Genomic DNA, 20,077 nt, shown 5'->3' on the forward strand with positions numbered 1-20,077 from the left:
AGGATGTATCACGGGGGCCAGGGAGCAGGCACGGCGGGACAGGCCCAACCTTACTGGAAGTGGCAGAGAAGGTAAGGGATCCATTACTGTCGCCCTGATCGGGAATCCCGGCCTCCCCGCCGAGGGAACATGTCCTGTCCTGGCAATGTTAACACAAGAATCCGTCAGGATGTGTTTACGGGTCAGCGGGTCAGATGGAGAGATGCGAGGGCAGGTGGACAAGGAGCTCGGTCATCGGGGTAGGTCCGCGGCAGATAGGCAGGGTTGTAGGGGCTGGAGGAGGTTACAGAGATAGGGAGGGTGTAGGGGCTGGAGGAGGTTACAGAGATAGGGAGGGTTGTAGGGGCTGGAGGAGGTTACTGAGATAGGGAGGGTGTAGGGGCTGGAGGAGGTTACAGAGATAGTGAGGGTTGTAGGGGCTGGAGGTGGTTACAGAGATAGGGAGGGTTGTAGGGGCTGGAGGAGGTTACGGAGATAGGGAGGGTTGTAGGGGCTGGAGGAGGTTACAGAGATAGGGAGGGTTGTAGGGGCTGGAGGAGGTTACTGAGATAGGGAGGGTGTAGGGGCTGGAGAAGGTTACAGAGATAGGGAGGGTTGTAGAGGCTGGAGTAGGTTACAGAGATAGGGAGGGTGTAGGGGCTGGAGGAGGTTACAGAGATAGGGAGGGTTGTAGGGGCTGGAGGAGGTTACTGAGATAGGGAGGGTTGTAGGGGCTGGAGGAGGTTACAGAGATAGGGAGGGTTGTAGGTAGCTGGAGGAGGTTACTGAGATAGGGAGGGTTGTAGGGGCTGGAGGTGGTTACAGAGATAGGGAGGGTTGATGGAGCTGGAGGAGGTTACTGAGATAGGGAGGGTTGTAGGGGCTGGAGGAGGTTACTGAGATAGGGAGGGTTGTAGGGGCTGGAGGTGGTTACAGAGATAGGGAGGGTTGATGGAGCTGGAGGAGGTTACTGAGATAGGGAGGGTTGTAGGGGCTGGAGGAGGTTACTGAGATAGGGAGGGTTGTACGGGCTGGAGGAGGTTACAGAGATAGGGAGGGTTGTAGGTAGCTGGAGGAGGTTACTGAGATAGGGAGGGTTGTAGGGGCTGGAGGAGGTTACAGAGATAGGGAGGGTTGCAGGGGCTGGAGGAGATTACAGAGATAGGGAGGGTTGTAGGGGCTGGAGGAGGTTACAGAGATATCGAGGGTTGTAGGGGCTTGAGGAGGTTACAGAGATAGGGAGAGTTGTACGGGCTGGGGGAGGTTACAGAGATAGGGAGGGTTGTAGGGACTGGAGGAGGTTACAGAGATAGGGAGGGTTGTAGGGGCTTGAGGAGGTTACAGAGATAGGGGGAGTTGTACGGGCTGGGGGAGGTTACAGAGATAGGGAGGGGTGTAGGGGCTTGAGGAGGTTACAGAGATAGGGAGGGTTGTAGGGACTTGAGGAGGTTACAGAGATAGGGAGGGTTGTAGGGGCTGGAGGTGGTTACAGAGATAGGGAGGGTTGATGGAGCTGGAGGAGGTTACTGAGATAGGGAGGGTTGTAGGGGCTGGAGGAGGTTACAGAGATAGGGAGGGTTGTAGGGGCTGGAGGTGGTTACAGAGATAGGGAGGGTTGATGGAGCTGGAGGAGGTTACTGAGATAGGGAGGGTTGTAGGGGCTGGAGGAGGTTACTGAGATAGGGAGGGTTGTAGGGGCTGGAGGAGGTTACAGAGATAGGGAGGGTTGTAGGTAGCTGGATGAGGTTACTGAGATAGGGAGGGTTGTAGGGGCTGGAGGAGGTTACAGAGATAGGGAGGGTTGCAGGGGCTGGAGGAGGTTACAGAGATAGGGAGGGTTGTAGGGGCTGGAGGAGGTTACAGAGATATCGAGGGTTGTAGGGGCTTGAGGAGGTTACAGAGATAGGGAGAGTTGTACGGGCTGGGGGAGGTTACAGAGATAGGGAGGGTTGTAGGGACTGGAGGAGGTTACAGAGATAGGGAGGGTTGTAGGGGCTTGAGGAGGTTACAGAGATAGGGGGAGTTGTACGGGCTGGGGGAGGTTACAGAGATAGGGAGGTGTGTAGGGGCTTGAGGAGGTTACAGAGATAGGGAGGGTTGTAGGGGCTTGAGGAGGTTACAGAGATAGGGAGGGTTGCAGGGGCTGGAGGAGGTTACAGAGATAGGGAGGGTTGTAGGGGCTTGAGGAGGTTACAGAGATAGGGAGAGTTGGAGGGGCTGGAGGAGGTTACAGAGATAGTGAGGGTTGTAGGGGCTGGAGGAGGTTACAGAGATAGGGAGGGTTATAGGGGCTGGAGGAGGTTACAGAGATAGGGAGGGTTGTAGGGGCTGGAGGAGGTTACAGAGATAGGGAGGGTTGTAGGGGCTGGAGGAGGTTACAGAGATAGCGAGGGTTGTAGGGGCTTGAGGAGGTTACAGAGATAGGGGGAGTTGTACGGGCTGGGGGAGGTTACAGAGATAGGGAGGGTTGTAGGGGCTTGAGGAGGTTACAGAGATAGGGGGAGTTGTACGGGCTGGGGGAGGTTACAGACATAGGGAGGGGTGTAGGGGCTTGAGGAGGTTACAGAGATAGGGAGGGTTGTAGGCGCTTGAGGAGGTTACAGAGATAGGGAGGGTTGCAGGGGCTGGAGGAGGTTACCGAGATAGGAAGGGTTGTAGGGGCTTGAGGAGGTTACAGAGATAGGGAGAGTTGGAGGGGCTGGAGGAGGTTACAGAGATAGTGAGGGTTGTAGGGGCTGGAGTAGGTTACAGAGATAGGGAGGGTTGTAGGGGCTGAGGGAGTTACAGAGATAGGGAGGGTTGTAGGGGCTGGAGGAGGTTACAGAGATATTGAGGGTTGTAGGGGCTTGAGGAGGTTACAGAGATAGGGGGAGTTGTACCGGCTGGGGGAGGTTACAGAGATAGGGAGGGTTGTAGGGACTGGAGGAGGTTACAGAGATAGGGAGGGTTGTAGGGGCTTGAGGAGGTTACAGAGATAGGGGGAGTTGTACCGGCTGGGGGAGGTTACAGAGATAGGGAGGGGTGTAGGGGCTTGAGGAGGTTACAGAGATAGGGAGGGTTGTAGGGGCTGGAGGTGGTTACAGAGATAGGGAGGGTTGCAGGGGCTGGAGGAGGTTACAGAGATAGGGAGGGTTGTAGGGGCTTGAGGAGGTTACAGAGATAGGGAGAGTTGGAGGGGCTGGAGGAGGTTACAGACATAGGGGGAGTTGTACGGGCTGGGGGATGTTACAGAGATAGGGAGGTTTGTAGGGGCTTGAGGAGGTTACTTAGATAGGGAGGGTTGTAGGGGCTTGAGGATGTTACAGAGGTAGGGGGAGTTGTACGGGCTGGGGGAGGTTACAGAGATAGGGAGGGTTGCAGGGGCTGGAGGAGGTTACCGAGATAGGGAGGGTTGCAGGGGCTTGAGGAGGTTACAGAGATAGGGAGAGTTGGAGGGGCTGGAGGAGGTTACAGAGATAGTGAGGGTTGTAGGGGCTGGAGGAGGTTACAGAGATAGGGAGGGTTGTAGGGGCTGAGGGAGTTACAGAGATAGGGAGGGTTGTAGGGGCTGGAGGAGGTTACAGAGATAGGAGATTTGTAGGGGCTGGAGGAGGTTACAGGGATAGGGAAGGTGGTAGAGGCTGGAGGAGATTACAGAAATAGGGATGGTTGTAGGGGCTGGAGGAGGTTACAGGGATAAGGACGGTTGTAGAGGCTGGAGGAGGTTACAGAGATAGGCAGGGTTGTAGGGGCTGGTGGAGGTTACAGGGATAGGGAGGGTTGTAGGGGCTTGAGGAGGTTACAGAGATAGGGAGGGTTGTCGCGGCTGGAGGATGTTACAGGGATAGGGAGGATTGTAGAGGCTGGAGGAGGTTACAGAGATGGGGAGGGTTGTAGGGGCTGGAGGAGGTTACAGAGATAGGGAGGGTTGATGGGGTTTGAGGTGGTTACAGAGACAGGAGGGATGCAGGGGCTGGCGGAGGTCTCAGAGATAGGGAGGGTTGTAGGGTCTGGAGGAGGTAACAGAGATAGGGAAGGTTGTCGGTGATGGAGGTTACAGAGATAGGGAGCGTTGTAGGGGCTGGAGGAGGTTACAGAGATAAGAGGTTTGTCGGGACTGGAGGAGGTTACAGAGATAGGGAGGGTTGTTGGAGCTGGAGGAGGTTACAGAGATAGCGAGGGTTGTAGTGGCTTGAGGAGGTTACAGAGATAGGGGGAGTTGTACGGGATGGGGGAGGTTACAGAGATAGGGAGGGGTGTAGGGCCTTGAGGAGGTTACAGAGATAGGGACGGTTGTAGGGGCTTGAGGAGGTTACAGAGATAGGGAGGGTTGTAGGGGCTTGAGGAGGTTACAGAGATAGGGAGAGTTGGAGGGGCTGGAGGAGGTTACCGAGAGAGGGAGGGTTGTAGGGGCTGGAGGAGGTTACAGAGATAGGGAGAGTTGTACGGGCTGGGGAGGTTACAGAGCTAGGGAGGTTTGTAGGGGCTGGAGTTGGCTACAGAAATAGGGAGGGTTGTGGAGGCTGGAGGAGGTTACAGAGATAGGGAAGGTGGTAGGGGCTGGAAGAGGCTACAGAGATAGGGAGGTTACAGAGATAGGGAGGGTGTAGGGGCTGGAGGATGTAACAGAAATAGGGAGGGTTGTAGGGGCTGGAGGAGGTTTCAGAGATAGGGAGGTTTATAGGGGCTGGAGGAGGTTACAGAGATAGGGAAGGTTGTACATGCTGGAGGAGACTACAGAGATAGGGAGGAGTGTAGGAGCTGGAGGAAGTTACAGCGATAGGGAGGGTTGTAGGGGCTGGAGGAGGTTACAGAGATAGGAGGTTTGTAGGGGCTGGAGGACGTTACAGGGAAAGGGAGGGTTGTAGAGGCTGGAGGAGGTTACAGAGATAGGGACGGTTGTAGGGGCTGGAGGAGGTTACAGAGATAGGGAGGGTTGTAGGGGCTTGAGGAGGTTACAGAGATAGGGAGAGTTGGGGGGGCTGGAGGAGGGTACAGAGATAGTGAGGGTTGTAGGGGCTGGAGGAGGTTACAGAGATAGGGGGAGTTGTACGGGCTGGGGGATGTTACAGAGATAGGGAGGGTTGTAGGGGCTTGAGGAGGTTACAGAGATAGGGGGAGTTGTACGGGCTGGGGGAGGTTACAGAGATAGGGAGGGGTGTAGGGGCTGGAGGAGGTTACAGAGATAGGGAGGGTTGTCGGGGCTTGAGGAGGTTACAGAGATAGGGAGGGTTGCAGGGGCTGGAGGAGTTTACCGAGATAGGGAGGGTTGCAGGGGCTTGAGGAGGTTACAGAGATAGGGAGAGTTGGAGGGGCTGGAGGAGGTTACAGAGATAGTGAAGGTTGTAGGGGCTGGAGGAGGTTACAGAGATAGGGAGGGTTGTAGGGGCTGAGGGAGTTACAGAGATAGGAGATTTGTAGGGGCTGGAGGAGGTTACAGGGATAGGGAAGGTGGTAGAGGCTGGAGGAGATTACAGAAATAGGGATGGTTGTAGGGGCTGGAGGAGGTTACAGGGATAGGGACGGTTGTAGAGGCTGGGGGAGGTTACAGAGATAGGGAGGGTTGTAGGGGCTGGTGGAGGTTACAGGGATAGGGAGGGTTGTAGAGGCTTGAGGAGGTTACAGAGATAGGGAGGGTTGTAGCGGCTGGAGGATGTTACAGGGATAGGGAGGATTGTAGAGGCTGGAGGAGGTTACAGAGATGGGGAGGGTTGTAGGGGCTGGAGGAGGTTACAGAGATAGGGAGGGTTGATGGGGTTTGAGGTGGTTACAGAGACAGGAGGGATGCAGGGGCTGGCGGACGTCTCAGAGATAGGGAGGGTTGTAGGGTCTGGAGGAGGTAACAGAGATAGGGAAGGTTGTCGGTGATGGAGGTTACAGAGATAGGGAGCGTTGTAGGGGCTGGAGGAGGTTACAGAGATAAGAGGTTTGTCGGGACTGGAGGAGGTTACAGAGATAGGGAGGGTTGTTGGAGCTGGAGGAGGTTACAGAGATAGCGAGGGTTGTAGGGGCTTGAGGAGGTTACAGAGATAGGGGGAGTTGTACGGGATGGGGGAGGTTACAGAGATAGGGAGGGTTGTAGGGACTGGAGGAGGTTACTTAGATAGGGAGGGTTGTAGGGGCTTGAGGAGGTGACAGAGGTAGGGGGAGTTGTATGGGCTGGGGGAGGTTACAGAGATAGGGAGGGGTGTTGAGCCTTGAGGAGGTTACAGAGATAGGGACGGTTGTAGGGGCTTGAGGAGATTACAGAGATAGGGAGGGTTGGAGGGGCTGGAGGATGTTACAGAGATAGGGAGGGTTGTAGGGGCTTGAGGAGGTTACAGAGATAGGGAGGTTTGTAGGGGCTGGAGGAGGTTACAGAGAGAGGGAGGGTTGTAGGGGCTGGAGGAGGTTACAGAGATAGGTAGAGTTGTACGGGCTGGGGAGGTTACAGAGCTAGGGAGGTTTGTAGGGGCTGGAGTTGGTTACAGAAATCGGGAGGGTTGTGGGGGCTGGAGGAGGTTACAGAGATAGGGAAGGTGGTAGGGGCTGGAAGAGGCTACAGAGATAGGGAGGTTACAGAGATAGGGAGGGTGTAGGGGCTGGAGGATGTAACAGAAATAGGGAGGGTTGTAGGGGCTGGAGGAGGTTACAGAGATAGGGAGTTTTATAGGGGCTGGAGGAGGTTACAGAGATAGGGAAGGTTGTACGTGCTGGAGGAGACTACAGAGATAGGGAGGAGTGTAGGAGCTGGAGGAAGTTACAGCGATAGGGAGGGTATTAGGGACTGGAGGAGGTTACAGAGATAGGAGGTTTGTAGGGGCTGGAGGAGGTTACAGGGAAAGGGAGGGTTGTAGAGGCTGGAGGAGGTTACAGAGATAGGGACGGCTGTAGGGGCTGGAGCAGGTTACAGGGATAGGGACGGTTGTAGAGACTGGAGGAGGTTACAGAGATAGGGAGGGTTGTAGGGGCTGGAGGAGGTTACAGAGATAGGGAGGGTTGTAGGGGCTGGAGGAGGTCACAGGGATAGGGAGGATTGTAGAGGCTGGAGTAGGTTACAGAGATAGGCAGGGTTGTAGGTGCTGGAGGAGGTTACAGGGATAGGGAGGGTTGTAGGGGCTTGAGGAGGTTACAGAGATAGGGAGGGTTGTAGGGGCTGGAGGAGGTTATAGGGATAGGGAGGATTGTAGAGGCTGGAGGAGGTTACAGAGATGGGGAGGGTTGTAGGGGCTGGAGGAGGTTACAGAGATAGGGAGGGTTGATGGGGTTGGAGGTGGTTACAGAGCCAGGAGGGATTCAGGGGCTGGCGGAGGTCTCAGAGATAGGGAGGGTTGTAGGGTCTGGAGGAGGTAACAGAGATAGGGAGGGTTGTTGGGGCTGGAGGAAGTTGCAGAGATAGGGAGGGTTGTGGAGCTAGAGGTTAAAGAGATATGGATGGTTGTAGTGGCTGGAGGAAGTAACAGCGATAGGGAGGGTTGTCGGGGTTGGAGAGGGTTACAGAGATAGGGAGAGTTGTAGGGGCTGGAGGAGGTTACAGAGATAGGGAGGGTTGTTGGGGCTGGAGGAGGTTACAGAGATAGGGAGGGTTGTTGGGGCTGGAGGAAGTTGCAGAGATAGGGAGGGTTGTGGAGCTAGAGGTTAAAGAGATATGGAGGGTTGTAGTGGCTGGAGGAAGTAACAGAGATAGGGAGAGTTGTAGAGCCTTGAGGGGGTTACAGAGATAGGGAGGGTTGTAGGGGCTGGAGGAGGTTACAGAGATAGGAAAGGTGGTAGGGGCTGGAAGAGGCTACAGAGATAGGGAGGTTACAGAGATAGGGAGGGCTCTAGGGGCTGCAGGAGGTTACAGAGATAGGGAGGGTTGTAGGAGCTGGAGGATGTAACAGAGATAGGGAGGGTTGAAGTGGCAGGAGGAGGTTACAGAGATAGGGAAGGTTGTACGGGCTGGAGGAGGTTACAGAGATAGGGAGGAGTGTAGGGGCTGGAGGAGGTTACAGAGATAGGGAGGGTTGTTGGGTCTGGAGGAGGTTACAGAGATAGGGAGGGTAAATGGGGTTGGAGGTGGTTACAGAGACAGGATGGATGCAGGGGCTGGCGGAGGTCACAGAGATAAGGTGGGTTGTAGGGTCTGGAGGAGGTAACAGAGATAGGGAAGGTTGTAGGTGATGGAGGTTACAGAGATAGGGAGCGTTGTTGTGACTGGAGGAAGTTGCAGAGATATAGAGGGTTGTGGAGCTAGAGGTTAAAGAGATATGGAGGGTTGTAGGGGCTGGAGGAAGTAACAGATAGGGAGGGTTGTAGGGGCTGGAGGAGGTTACAGAGATAGGGAGGGTTGTAGGGGCTGGGTGAGATTACAGTGATAGGGAGGGGTGTAGCGGCTGGAGGAGGTTACAGATATAGGGAGGGGTTAAGGGGCTGGAGGTGGTTACAGAGATAGGGAGGGTAGTAGGGGCTGGAGGAGGTTACAGAGATAGGGAGGGTTGTAGGGGCTGGAGGAGGTTACAGAGATAGGGAGGGTTGTAGGGGCTGGAGCAGGTTACAGAGATAGGGAGGGTTGTAGGGGCTGGTGGAGGTCACAGGGATAGGGATGGTTGTCGGGGTTGGAGGAGGTTACAGAGATATGGAGGGTTGATGGGGTTGGAGGTGGTTACAGAGACAGGAGGGATGCAGGGGCTGGCGGAGGTCTCAGAGATAGGGAGGGTTGTAGGGTCTGGAGGAGGTTACAGAGATAGGAAGGGTTGTGGGGGCTGGAGGAGGTGACAGGGATAGGGAAGGTGGTAGGGGCTGGAAGAGGCTACAGAGATAGGCAGGGTTGTCGGGGCTGGAGGAGGTTTCAGAGATAGGGAAGGTTGTACGGGCTGGAGGAGACTACAGAGATAGGGAGGAGTGTAGGAGCTGGAGGAGGTTACAGCGACAGGGATGGTTGTAGGGGCTGGAGGAAGTTACAGAGGTAGGGAGGTTTGTAGGGGCTGGAGGGGGGAACAGAGAAAGGGAGGTTTCTGGGTCTGGAGGAGGTAACAGAGATAGGGAGGGGTTGTAGGGACTGGAGGAGGTAACAGAGATAGGGTGGGATGTAGGGGCTGGAGGAGGTTACAGAGATAGGGAGGGTTGTAGGTACTGGAAGAGGTTACAGAGATAGGGCGGGTTGTAGGGACTGGAAGAGGTTACAGAGAAAGGGAGGGTTGTAGGGGCTGGAAGAGGTTACAGAGATAGGGAGGGTTGTAGGGACTGGAATAGGTTACAGATATAGGGAGGGTTGTAGGGGCTGGAGTAGGTTACAGAGATAGGGAGGGTTGTAGGGGCTGGAGGAGGTTACAGATATAGGGAGGGTTGTAGGGGCTGGAGTAGGTTACAGAGAGAGGGAGGGTTGTAGGGGCTGGAGGAGGTTACAGAGATAGGGAGGGACAAATTGCCTTTAAATATTTGAAAGCAAAGTTACGAATATATTGAAAGGCGTAGCCTGGAGCAGAGGGTAATGTGGGTCGGGCAGCACAGCAGAAATAGTTTGAGTCGGACAAGGACTGAGGAGCGTAGCATGAACTGGAGACTGCGGATGGTGGATCTTGGGAGGTCGGGCGAGGAGGGTAGCAGTAGTCAATCCTCGATGGATGGATCAGGGTTTCAATGTGGTCCAGGTGGAATATGTCCAACTGATTTCCCAACTGGACTAACTGCACCTCTCTTTCCCGGTGACAGTATGGGAGCGGACACGTGCTTCGATAAGGCCAGTGAACAGCAAGGTCTTTGCGTCTGGAGGGTCGAGAAAATGAAGCTGGTGGCAGTCCCCAAATCAAACTTCGGCACCTTTTTCTCCGGCGATGCATATCTGGTCCTTCACCGCGATGAGGACAGGGCCAACTTACACATCTGGCACGGTAAGAGGCAGTGTGTTACTGACTGTATCTCTACTGATGTTAATCCAGCTCCCTCACACTGTCACTCAGTAACCCCTCTCCCCCAGCACCCTGTGTTACTGACTGTATCTCTACTGATGTAAATCCAGCTCTCTCACACAGTCACTCAGTAACCCCTCTCCCCCAGCACCCTCACACTGTCACTCAGTAACCCCTCTCCCCCAGCACCCTCACACTGTCACTCAGTAACCCCTCTCCCCCCAGCACCCTGTGTCACTGACTGTATCTCTACTGATGTTAATCCAGCTCCCTCGCACTGTCACTCAGTAACCCCTCTCCCCCAGCACCCTCACACTGTCACTCAGTAACCCCTCTCCCCCAGCACCCTGTGTTACTGACTATCTCTACTGATGTTAATCCAGCTCCCTCACACTGTCACTCAGTAACCTCTCTCCCCCAGCTCCCTTACACTGTCACTCAGTAACCCCTCTCCCCCAGCACCCTGTGTTACTGACTGTATCTGTACTGCTGTTAATCCAGCTCCCTCACACTGTCACTCAGTAACCCCTCTCCCCCAGCACCCTGTGTTACTGACTGTATCTCTACTGATGCTAATCCAGCTCCCTCACACTGTCACTCAGTAACCCCTCTCCCAAGCACCCAGTGTTACTGACTGTATCTCTACTGATGTTAATCCAGCTCCCTCACACTGTCACTCAGTAACCCCTCTCCCCCAGCACCCTGTGTTACTGACTGTATCTCTACTGATGTTAATCCAGCTCCCTCACACTGTCACTCAGTAACCCCTCTCCCCCCAGCACCCTGTGTTACTGACTGTATCTCTACTGACGTTAAAACAGCTCCCTCACACTGTCACTCAGTAACCCTCTCCCCCAGCTCCCTCACACTGTCACTCAGTAACCCCTCTCCCCCAGCACCCTGTGTTACTGACTGTATCTCTACTGACGTTTAAACAGCTCCCTCACAGTGACACTCAGTAACCCCTCTCCCCCAGCATCCTGTGTTACTGACTGTATCCCTACTGATGTTAATCCAGCTCCATCACACTGTCACTCAGTAACCCCTCTCCCCCCAGCATCCCGTGTTACTGACTGTATCTCTACTGACGTTAAAACAGCTCCCTCACACTGTCACTCAGTAACCCCTCTCCCCCCAGCACCCTGTGTTACTGACTGTATCTCTACTGACGTTTAAACAGCTCCCTCACAGTGACACTCAGTAACCCCTCTCCCCCAGCATCCTGTGTTACTGACTGTATCCCTACTGATGTTAATCCAGCTCCATCACACTGTCACTCAGTAACCCCTCTCCCCCCAGCATCCCGTGTTACTGACTGTATCTCTACTGATGTTAATCCAGCTCCCTCACACTGACACTCAGTAACCCCTCTCCCCCCAGCATCCTGTGTTACTGACTGTATCCCTACTGGTGTTAATCCAGCTCCCTCACACTGTCACTCAGTAACCCCTCTCCCCCAGCATCCTGTGTTACTGACTGTATCTCTACTGACATTAATCCAGCTCCCTCACACTGTCACTCAGTAACCCCTCTCCCCCAGCACCCTGTGTTACTGACTGTATCTCTACTGATGTTAATCCAGCTCCCTCACACTGTCACTCAGTAACCCCTCTCCCCCAGCTCCCTCACACTGTCACTCAGTAACCCCTCTCCCCCAGTTCCCTCACACTGACACTCAGTAACCCCTCTCCCCCAACTCCCTCACACTGTCACTCAGTAACCCCTCTCCCCCAGCACCTACTGTATCTGACGGTATCTCTACTGATGTAAACCCAGCTCCCTCACACTGTCACTCAGTTACCCCTCTCCCCCCAGCACCCTGTGTTACTGACTGTATCTCTACTGATGTTAATCCAGCTCCCTCACACTGTCACTCAGTAACCCCTCTCCCCCAGCACCCTGTGTTACTGACTGTATCTGTACTGATGTTAATCCAGCTGCCTCACACTGTCACTCACTAACTCCTCTCCCCACAGCACCCTGTGTTACTGACTGTATCTGTACTGATGTTAATCCAGCTCACTAACACTGACACTCAGTAACCCCTCTTCCCCAGCACCCCCACACTGACGCTCAGTAACACCTCTCCCCCAGCATCCTGTGTTACTGACTGTATCTGTACTGATGTTAATCCAGCTCCCTCACACTGTCACTCAGTAACCCCTCTCCCCAGCACCCTGTGTTACTGACTGTATCTCTACTGATGTTAATCCAGCTCCCTCACACTGACACTCAATAACCCCTCTCCCCCAGCACCCCCACACTGTCACTCAGTAACCCCTCTCCCCCAGCACCCTGTGTTACTGACTGTATCTCTCCTGATGTTAATCCAGCTCCCTCACACTGTCACTCAGTAACCCCTCTCCCCAGCACCCTGTGTTACTGACTGTATCTACTTACGTTAATCCGGCTCCCTCACACTGACACTCAGTAACCCCTCTCCCCCAGCACCCACACACTGTCACTCAGTAACACCTCTCCCCCAGCATCCTGTGTTACTGACTGTATCTCTACTGACGTTAAAACAGCTCCCTCACACTGTCACGCAGTAACCCCTCTCCCCCCGCACCCTGTGTTACTGACTGTATCTCTACTGATGTTAATCCAGCTCCCTCACACTGTCACTCAGTATCCCCTCTCCCACAGCTCCCTCACACTGTCACTCAGTATCCCCTCTCCCACAGCTCCCTCACACTGTCACTCAGTAACCCCTCTCCCCCAGCTCCCTCATACTGTCACTCAGTAACCCCTCTCCCCCAGCACCCTGTGTTACTGACTGTATCTCTCCTGATGTTAATCCAGCTCCCTCACACTGTCACTCAGTAACTCCTCTCCCCAGCACCCTGTGTTACTGACTGTATCTACTTACGTTAATCCTGCTCCCTCACACTGACACTCAGTAACCCCTCTCCCACAGCTCCCTCACACTGTCACTCAGTAACCCCTCTCCCCCAGCACCCACACACTGTCACTCAGTAACACCTCTCCCCCAGCATCCTGTGTTACTGACTGTATCTCTACTGACGTTAAAACAGCTCCCTCACACTGTCACGCAGTAACCCCTCTCCCCAAGCACCCTGTGTTACTGACTGTATCTGTACTGATGTTAATCCAGCTCCTTCACACTGTCACTCAGTAACCCCTTTCCCCCAGCACCCTGTGTTACTGACTGTATCTCTACTGATGTTAATCCAGCTCCCTCACACTGTCACTCAGTAACCCCTCTCCCCCAGCACCCTGTGTTACTGACTGTATCTCTACTGATGTTAATCCAGCTCCCTCACACTGTCACTCACTAACCCCTCTCACCCAGCACCCTGTGTTACTGACTGTATCTGTACTGATGTTAATCCAGCTCACTCACACTGTCACTCAGTATCCCCTCTCCCCCAGCACCCTGTGTTACTGACTGTATCTCTACTGATGTTAATTCCAGGTCCCTCACACTGTCACTCAGTAACCCCTCTCATCTAGCACCCTGTGTTACTGACTGTATCTCTATTGATGTTAATGCAGCTCCCTCACACTGTCACTCAGTAACCCCTCTCCCCCAGCACCCTGTGTTACTGACTGTATCTCTATTGATGTTAATCCAGCTCCCTCACACTGTCACTCAGTAAACCCTCTCCCCCAGCACCCTGTGTTACTGACTGTATCTGTACTGATGCTAATCTAGCTCCCTCACTCTGTCACTCAGTAACCCCTCTCCCCCAGCACCCTGTGTTACAGACTGTATCTCTACTGATGTTAATCCAGCTCCCTCACACGGTCACTCAGTAACCCCTCACCCCCAGCACCTTGTGTTACCGACTGTATCTCTACTGATGTTAATCCAGCTCCCTCACACTGTCACTCAGTTACCCCTCTCCCCCAGCACCCTGTGTTACTGACTGTATCTCTACTGATGTTAATGCAGCTCCCTCACACTGTCACTCAGTAACCCCTCTCCCCCAGCACCCTGTGTTACTGACTGTATATGTACTGATGTTAATCCAGCTCCCTCACTCTGTCACTCAGTAAATCCTCTCCCCCAACTCCCTCACACTGTCACTCAGTAACCCCTTTCCCCCAGCACCCTGTGTTCCTGACTGTATCTCAACTGATGTTAATCCAGCTCCCTCACACTGTCACTCAGTAACCCCTTTCCCCCAGCACCCTGTGTTACTGACTGTATCTCTACTGATGTTAATCCAGCTCCCTCACACTGTCACTCAGTAACCCCTCTCCCCCAGCACCCTGTGTTACTGACTGTATCTCTACTGATGTTAATCCAGCTCCCTCACACTGTCACTCACTAACCCCTCTCACCCAGCACCCTGTGTTACTGACTGTATCTGTACTGATGTTAATCCAGCTCACTCACACTGTCACTCAGTATCCCCTCTCCCCCAGCACCCTGTGTTACTGACTGTGTCTCTACTGATGTTAATTCCAGGTCCCTCACACTGTCACTCAGTAACCCCTCTCATCTAGCACCCTGTGTTACTGACTGTATCTCTATTGATGTTAATGCAGCTCCCTCACACTGTCACTCAGTAACCCCTCTCCCCCAGCACCCTGTGTTACTGACTGTATCTCTATTGATGTTAATCCAGCTCCCTCACATTGTCACTCAGTAAACCCTCTCCCCCAGCACCCTGTGTTACTGACTGTATCTGTACTGATGCTAATCTAGCTCCCTCACTCTGTCACTCAGTAACCCCTCTCCCCCAGCACCCTGTGTTACAGACTGTATCTCTACTGATGTTAATCCAGCTCCCTCACACGGTCACTCAGTAACCCCTCACCCCCAGCACCTTGTGTTACCGACTGTATCTCTACTGATGTTAATCCAGCTCCCTCACACTGTCACTCAGTAACCCCTCTCCCCCAGCACCCTGTGTTACTGACTGTATCTCTACTGATGTTAATGCAGCTCCCTCACACTGTCACTCAGTAACCCCTCTCCCCCAGCACCCTGTGTTACTGACTGTATATGTACTGATGTTAATCCAGCTCCCTCACTCTGTCACTCAGTAAATCCTCTCCCCCAACTCCCTCACACTGTCACTCAGTAACCCCTTTCCCCCAGCACCCTGTGTTACTGACTGTATCTCAACTGATGTTAATCCAGCTCCCTCACACTGTCACTCAGTAACCCCTCTCCCTCAGCTCCCTCACACTGTCACTCAGTAACCCCTCTTCCCCAGCACCCTGTGTTACTGACTGTATCTGTACTGATGTTAATCCAGCTCCCTCACACTGTCACTCAGTAACCCCTCTCCCCCAGCACCCTGTGTTACTGACTGTATCTCTACTGATGTTAATTCAGCTCCCCAAAACTGTCACTCAGTAACCCCTCTCCCCCAGCACCCTGTGTTACTGACTGTATCTCGACTGATGTTAATCCAGCTCCCTCACACTGTCACTCAGTAACCCCTCTCCCCCAGCTCCCTCACACTGACACTCAGTAACCCCTCTCCCCCAGCTCCCTCACACTGACACTCAGTAACCCCTCTCCCCCAGCTCCCTCACACTGACACTCAGTAACCCCTCTCCCCCAGCACCCTGTGTTACTGACTGTATCTGTACTGATGTTAATCCAGCTCCCTCACACTGTCACTCAGTATCCCCTCTCCCACAGCTCCCTCACACTGTCACTCAGTATCCCCTCTCCCACAGCTCCCTCACACTGTCACTCAGTAACCCCTCTCCCCCAGCTCCCTCACACTGTCGCTCAGTAACCCCTCTCCCCCAGCACCCTGTGTTACTGACTGTATCTCTACTGATGTTATTCCAGGTCCCTCACACTGTCACTCAGTAACCCCTCTCCCCCAGCGCCCTGTGTAACTGACTGTATCTCTACTGATGTTATTCCAGGTCCCTCACACTGTCACTCAGTAACCCCTCTCCCCCAGCGCCCTGTGTTACTGACTGTATCGCTACTGATGTTAATCCAGCTCCCTCACACTGTCACTCAGTAACCCCTCTCCCCCAGCGCCCTGTGTTACTGACTGTATCGCTACTGATGTTAATCCAGCTCCCTCACACTGTCACTCAGTAACCCCTCTCCCCCAGCACCCTGTGTTACTGACTGTATCTCTACTGATGTTAATCCAGCTCCCTCACACTGTCACTCAGTAACCCCTCTCCCCCAGCACCCTGTGTTACTGACTGTATCTCTACTGATGTTAATCCAGCTCCCTCACACTGTCACTCAGTAACCCCTCTCCCCCAGCACCCTGTGTTACTGACTGTATCTCTACTGATGTTAATCCAGCACCCTCACACTGTCACTCAGTAACCCCTCTCCCCCAGCACCCTGTGTTACTGACTGTATCTCTACTGATGTTAATCCAGCTCCCTCACACTGTCACTCAGTAACCCCTGTCCCCCAGCACCCTGTGTTACTGACTGTATCTCTACTAATGTTAATCCAGCTCCCTCACACTGTCACTCAGTAACCCCTCTCCCCCAGCACCCTGTGTTACTGACTTTATCTGAACTGATGTTAATCCAGCTCCCTCACACTGTCACTCAGTAACCCCTCTCCCCCAGCACCCTGTGTTACTGACTGTATCTCTACTGATGTTAATCCAGCACCCTCACACTGTCACTCAGTAACCCCTCTCTCCCAGCACCCTGTGTTACTGACTGTATCTCCACTGATGTTAATCCAGCTCTCTCACATAGTCACTCAGTAACCCCTCTCCCCAAGCACCCTGGACTACTGACTGTATCTCTACTGATGTTAATCCAACTCCCTCACACTGTCACTCAGTAACCCCTCTCCCCCAGCACCCTGTGCTACTGACTGTATCTCTACTGATGTTAATCCAGCTCCCTCACACTGTCACTCAGTAACCCCTCTCCTCCAGGTCCCTGTGTTACTGACTGTATCTCTACTGATGTTAATCCAGCTCCCTCACACTGTCACTCAGTAACCCCTCTCCCACAGCACCCTGTGTTACTGACTGTATCTCTGCCGACGTTAATCCAGCACCCTCACACTGTCACTCAGTAACCCCTCTCCCCCCGCACCCTGTGTTACTGACTGTATCTCTACTGGTGTTAATCCAGCTCCCTCACACTGTCACTCAGTATCCCCTCTCCCACAGCTCCCTCACACTGTCACTCAGTAACCCCTCTCCCCCAGCACCCTGTGTTACTGACTGTATCTCTACTGATGTTAATCCAGCTCCCTCACACTGTCACTCAGTAACCCCTCTCCCCAGCACCCTGTGTTACTGACTGTATCTCTACTGATGTTAATCCAGCTCCCTCACACTGTCACTCAGTAACCCCTCTCCCCCAGCACCCTGTGTTACTGACTGTATCTCTACTGATGTTAATCCAGCTCCCTGACACTGTCACTCAGTAACCCCTGTCCCCCAGCACCCTGTGTTACTGACTGTATCTCTACTGATGTTAATCCAGCTCCCTCACACTGTCACTCAGTAACCCCTCTCCCCCAGCACCCTGTGTTACTGACTGTATCTCTACTGATGTTAATCCAGCTCCCTCACACTGTCACTCAGTAACCCCTCTCCCCCAGCACCGTGTAACTGACTTTATCTGTACTGATGTTAATCCAGCTCCCTCACACTGTCACTCATTAACCCCTCCCCCAGCATCCTGTGTTACTGACTCTATCTCTACTGATGTTAATCCAGCTCCCTCACACTGTCACTCAGGAACCCCTCTCCCACAGCACCGTGTAACTGACTTTATCTGTACTGATGTTAATCCAGCTCCCTCACACTGTCACTCAGTAACCCCTCTCCCCCAGCACCCTGTGTTACTGACTGTATCTGTACTGATGTTAATCCAGCTCCCTCACACTGTCACTCATTAACCCCTCCCCCAGCATCCTGTGTTACTGACTCTATCTCTACTGATGTTAATCCAGCTCCCTCACACTGTCACTCAGGAACCCCTCTCCCCCAGCACCCTGTGTTACTGACTGTATCTGTACTGATGTTAATCCAGCTCCCTCACACTGTCACTCATTAACCCCTCCCCCAGCATCCTGTGTTACTGACTCTATCTCTACTGATGTTAATCCAGCTCCCTCACACTGTCACTCAGTAACCCCTCTCTCCCAGCACCCTGTGTTACTGACTGTATCTCCACTGATGTCAATCCAGCTCTCTCACACAGTCACTCAGTAACTCCTCTCCCCAAGCACCCTGGACTACTGACTGTATCTCTACTGATGTTAATCCAACTCCCTCACACTGTCACTCAGTAACCCCTCTCCCCCAGCACCCTGTGCTACTGACTGTATCTCTACTGATGTTAATCCAGCTCCCTCACACTGTCACTCAGTAACCCCTCTCCTCCAGCTCCCTGTGTTACTGACTGTATCTGTACTGATGTTAATCCAGCTCCCTCACACTGTCACTCAGTAACCCCTCTTCCCCAGAACCCCCACACTGTCACTCAGTAACCCCTCTCCCCCAGCTCCCTGTGTTACTGACTGTATCTCTACTGATGTTAATCCAGCTCCCTCACACTGTCACTCAGTAACCCCTCTCCCCCCAGCTCCCTCACTCTGTCACTCAGTAACCCCTCTCCCCCAGCAACCTGTGTTACTGACTGTATCTGTACTGATGTTAATCCAGCTCCCTCACACTGTCACTCAGTAACCCCTCTTCCCCAGAACCCCCACACTGTCACTCAGTAACCCCTCTCCCCCAGCACCCTGTGTTACTGACTGTATCTCTACTGATATTAATCCAGCACCCTCACACTGTCACTCAGTAACCCCTCTCCCCCAGCACCCTGTGTTACTGACTGTATCTGTACTGATGTTAATCCAGCTCCCTCACACTGTCACTCAGTAACCCCTCTCCCCCAGCACCCAGTGTTACTGACTGTATCTCTACTGATGTTAATCCAGCTCCCTCACTCTGTCACTCAGTAACCCCTCTCCCCCAGCAACCTGTGTTACTGACTGTATCTCTACTGATGTTAATCCAGCTCCCTCACACTGTCACTCAGTAACCCCTCTCCCCCAGCACCCTGTGTTACTGACTGTATCTGTACTGATGTTAATCCAGCTGCCTCACACTGTCACTCACTAACCCCTCTCCCCCAGCACCTACTGTATCTGACGGTATCTCTACTGATGTAAACCCAGCTCCCTCACACTGTCACTCAGTTACCCCTCTCCCCCCAGCACCCTGTGTTACTGACTGTATCTCTACTGATGTTAATCCAGCTCCCTCACACTGTCACTCAGTAACCCCTCTCCCCCAGCACCCTGTGTTACTGACTGTATCTGTACTGATATTAATCCAGCTGCCTCACACTGTCACTCACTAACTCCTCTCCCCACAGCACCCTGTGTTACTGACTGTATCTGTACTGATGTTAATCCAGCTCACTAACACTGACACTCAGTAACCCCTCTTCCCCAGCATCCTGTGTTACTGACTGTATCTGTACTGATGTTAATCCAGCTCCCTCACACTGTCACTCAGTAACCCCTCTCCCCAGCACCCTGTGTTACTGACTGTATCTCTACTGATGTTAATCCAGCTCCCTAACACTGACACTCAATAACCCCTCTCCCCCAGCACCCCCACACTGTCACTCAGTAACCCCTCTCCCCCAGCACCCTGTGTTACTGACTGTATCTCTCCTGATGTTAATCCAGCTCCCTCACACTGTCACTCAGTAACCCCTCTCCCCAGCACCCTGTGTTACTGACTGTATCTACTTACGTTAATCCGGCTCCCTCACACTGACACTCAGTAACCCCTCTCCCCCAGCACCCACACACTGTCACTCAGTAACACCTCTCCCCCAGCATCCTGTGTTACTGACTGTATCTCTACTGACGTTAAAACAGCTCCCTCACACTGTCACGCAGTAACCCCTCTCCCCCCGCACCCTGTGTTACTGACTGTATCTCTACTGATGTTAATCCAGCTCCCTCACACTGTCACTCAGTAACCCCTCTCCCCCAGCACCCTGTGTTACTGACTGTATCTCTACTGATGTTAATACAGCTCCCTCACACTGTCACTCAGTAACCCCTCTCATCTAGCACCCTGTGTTACTGACTGTATCTCTATTGATGTTAATGCAGCTCCCTCACACTGTCACTCAGTAACCCCTCTCCCTCAGCACCCTGTGTTACTGACTGTATCTCTATTGATGTTAATCCAGCTCCCTCACACTGTCACTCAGTAAACCCTCTCCCCCAGCACCCTGTGTTACTGACTGTATCTGTACTGATGCTAATCTAGCTCCCTCACTCTGTC

The 20,077-nt window shown here is 53.4% G+C and overlaps 1 protein-coding gene across 1 annotated transcript in view; it reads left to right on the forward strand.

The window, feature by feature from the left end:
- The window catches only part of LOC140411302 (macrophage-capping protein-like), a 113,331-nt gene that overhangs the window by 26,907 nt on the left and 66,347 nt on the right, over positions 1–20,077 (forward strand). Inside the window, 2 exon segments of the mRNA XM_072500423.1 lie at positions 3–71; positions 9,631–9,809. Coding sequence (XP_072356524.1) covers positions 4–71; positions 9,631–9,809 — 247 coding nt within the window. The 5' untranslated portion in view covers position 3.

This window comes from Scyliorhinus torazame, chromosome 4 (genome assembly GCF_047496885.1).
Source record: "Scyliorhinus torazame isolate Kashiwa2021f chromosome 4, sScyTor2.1, whole genome shotgun sequence".
In the NCBI taxonomy this organism is placed as follows: domain Eukaryota; kingdom Metazoa; phylum Chordata; class Chondrichthyes; order Carcharhiniformes; family Scyliorhinidae; genus Scyliorhinus; species Scyliorhinus torazame.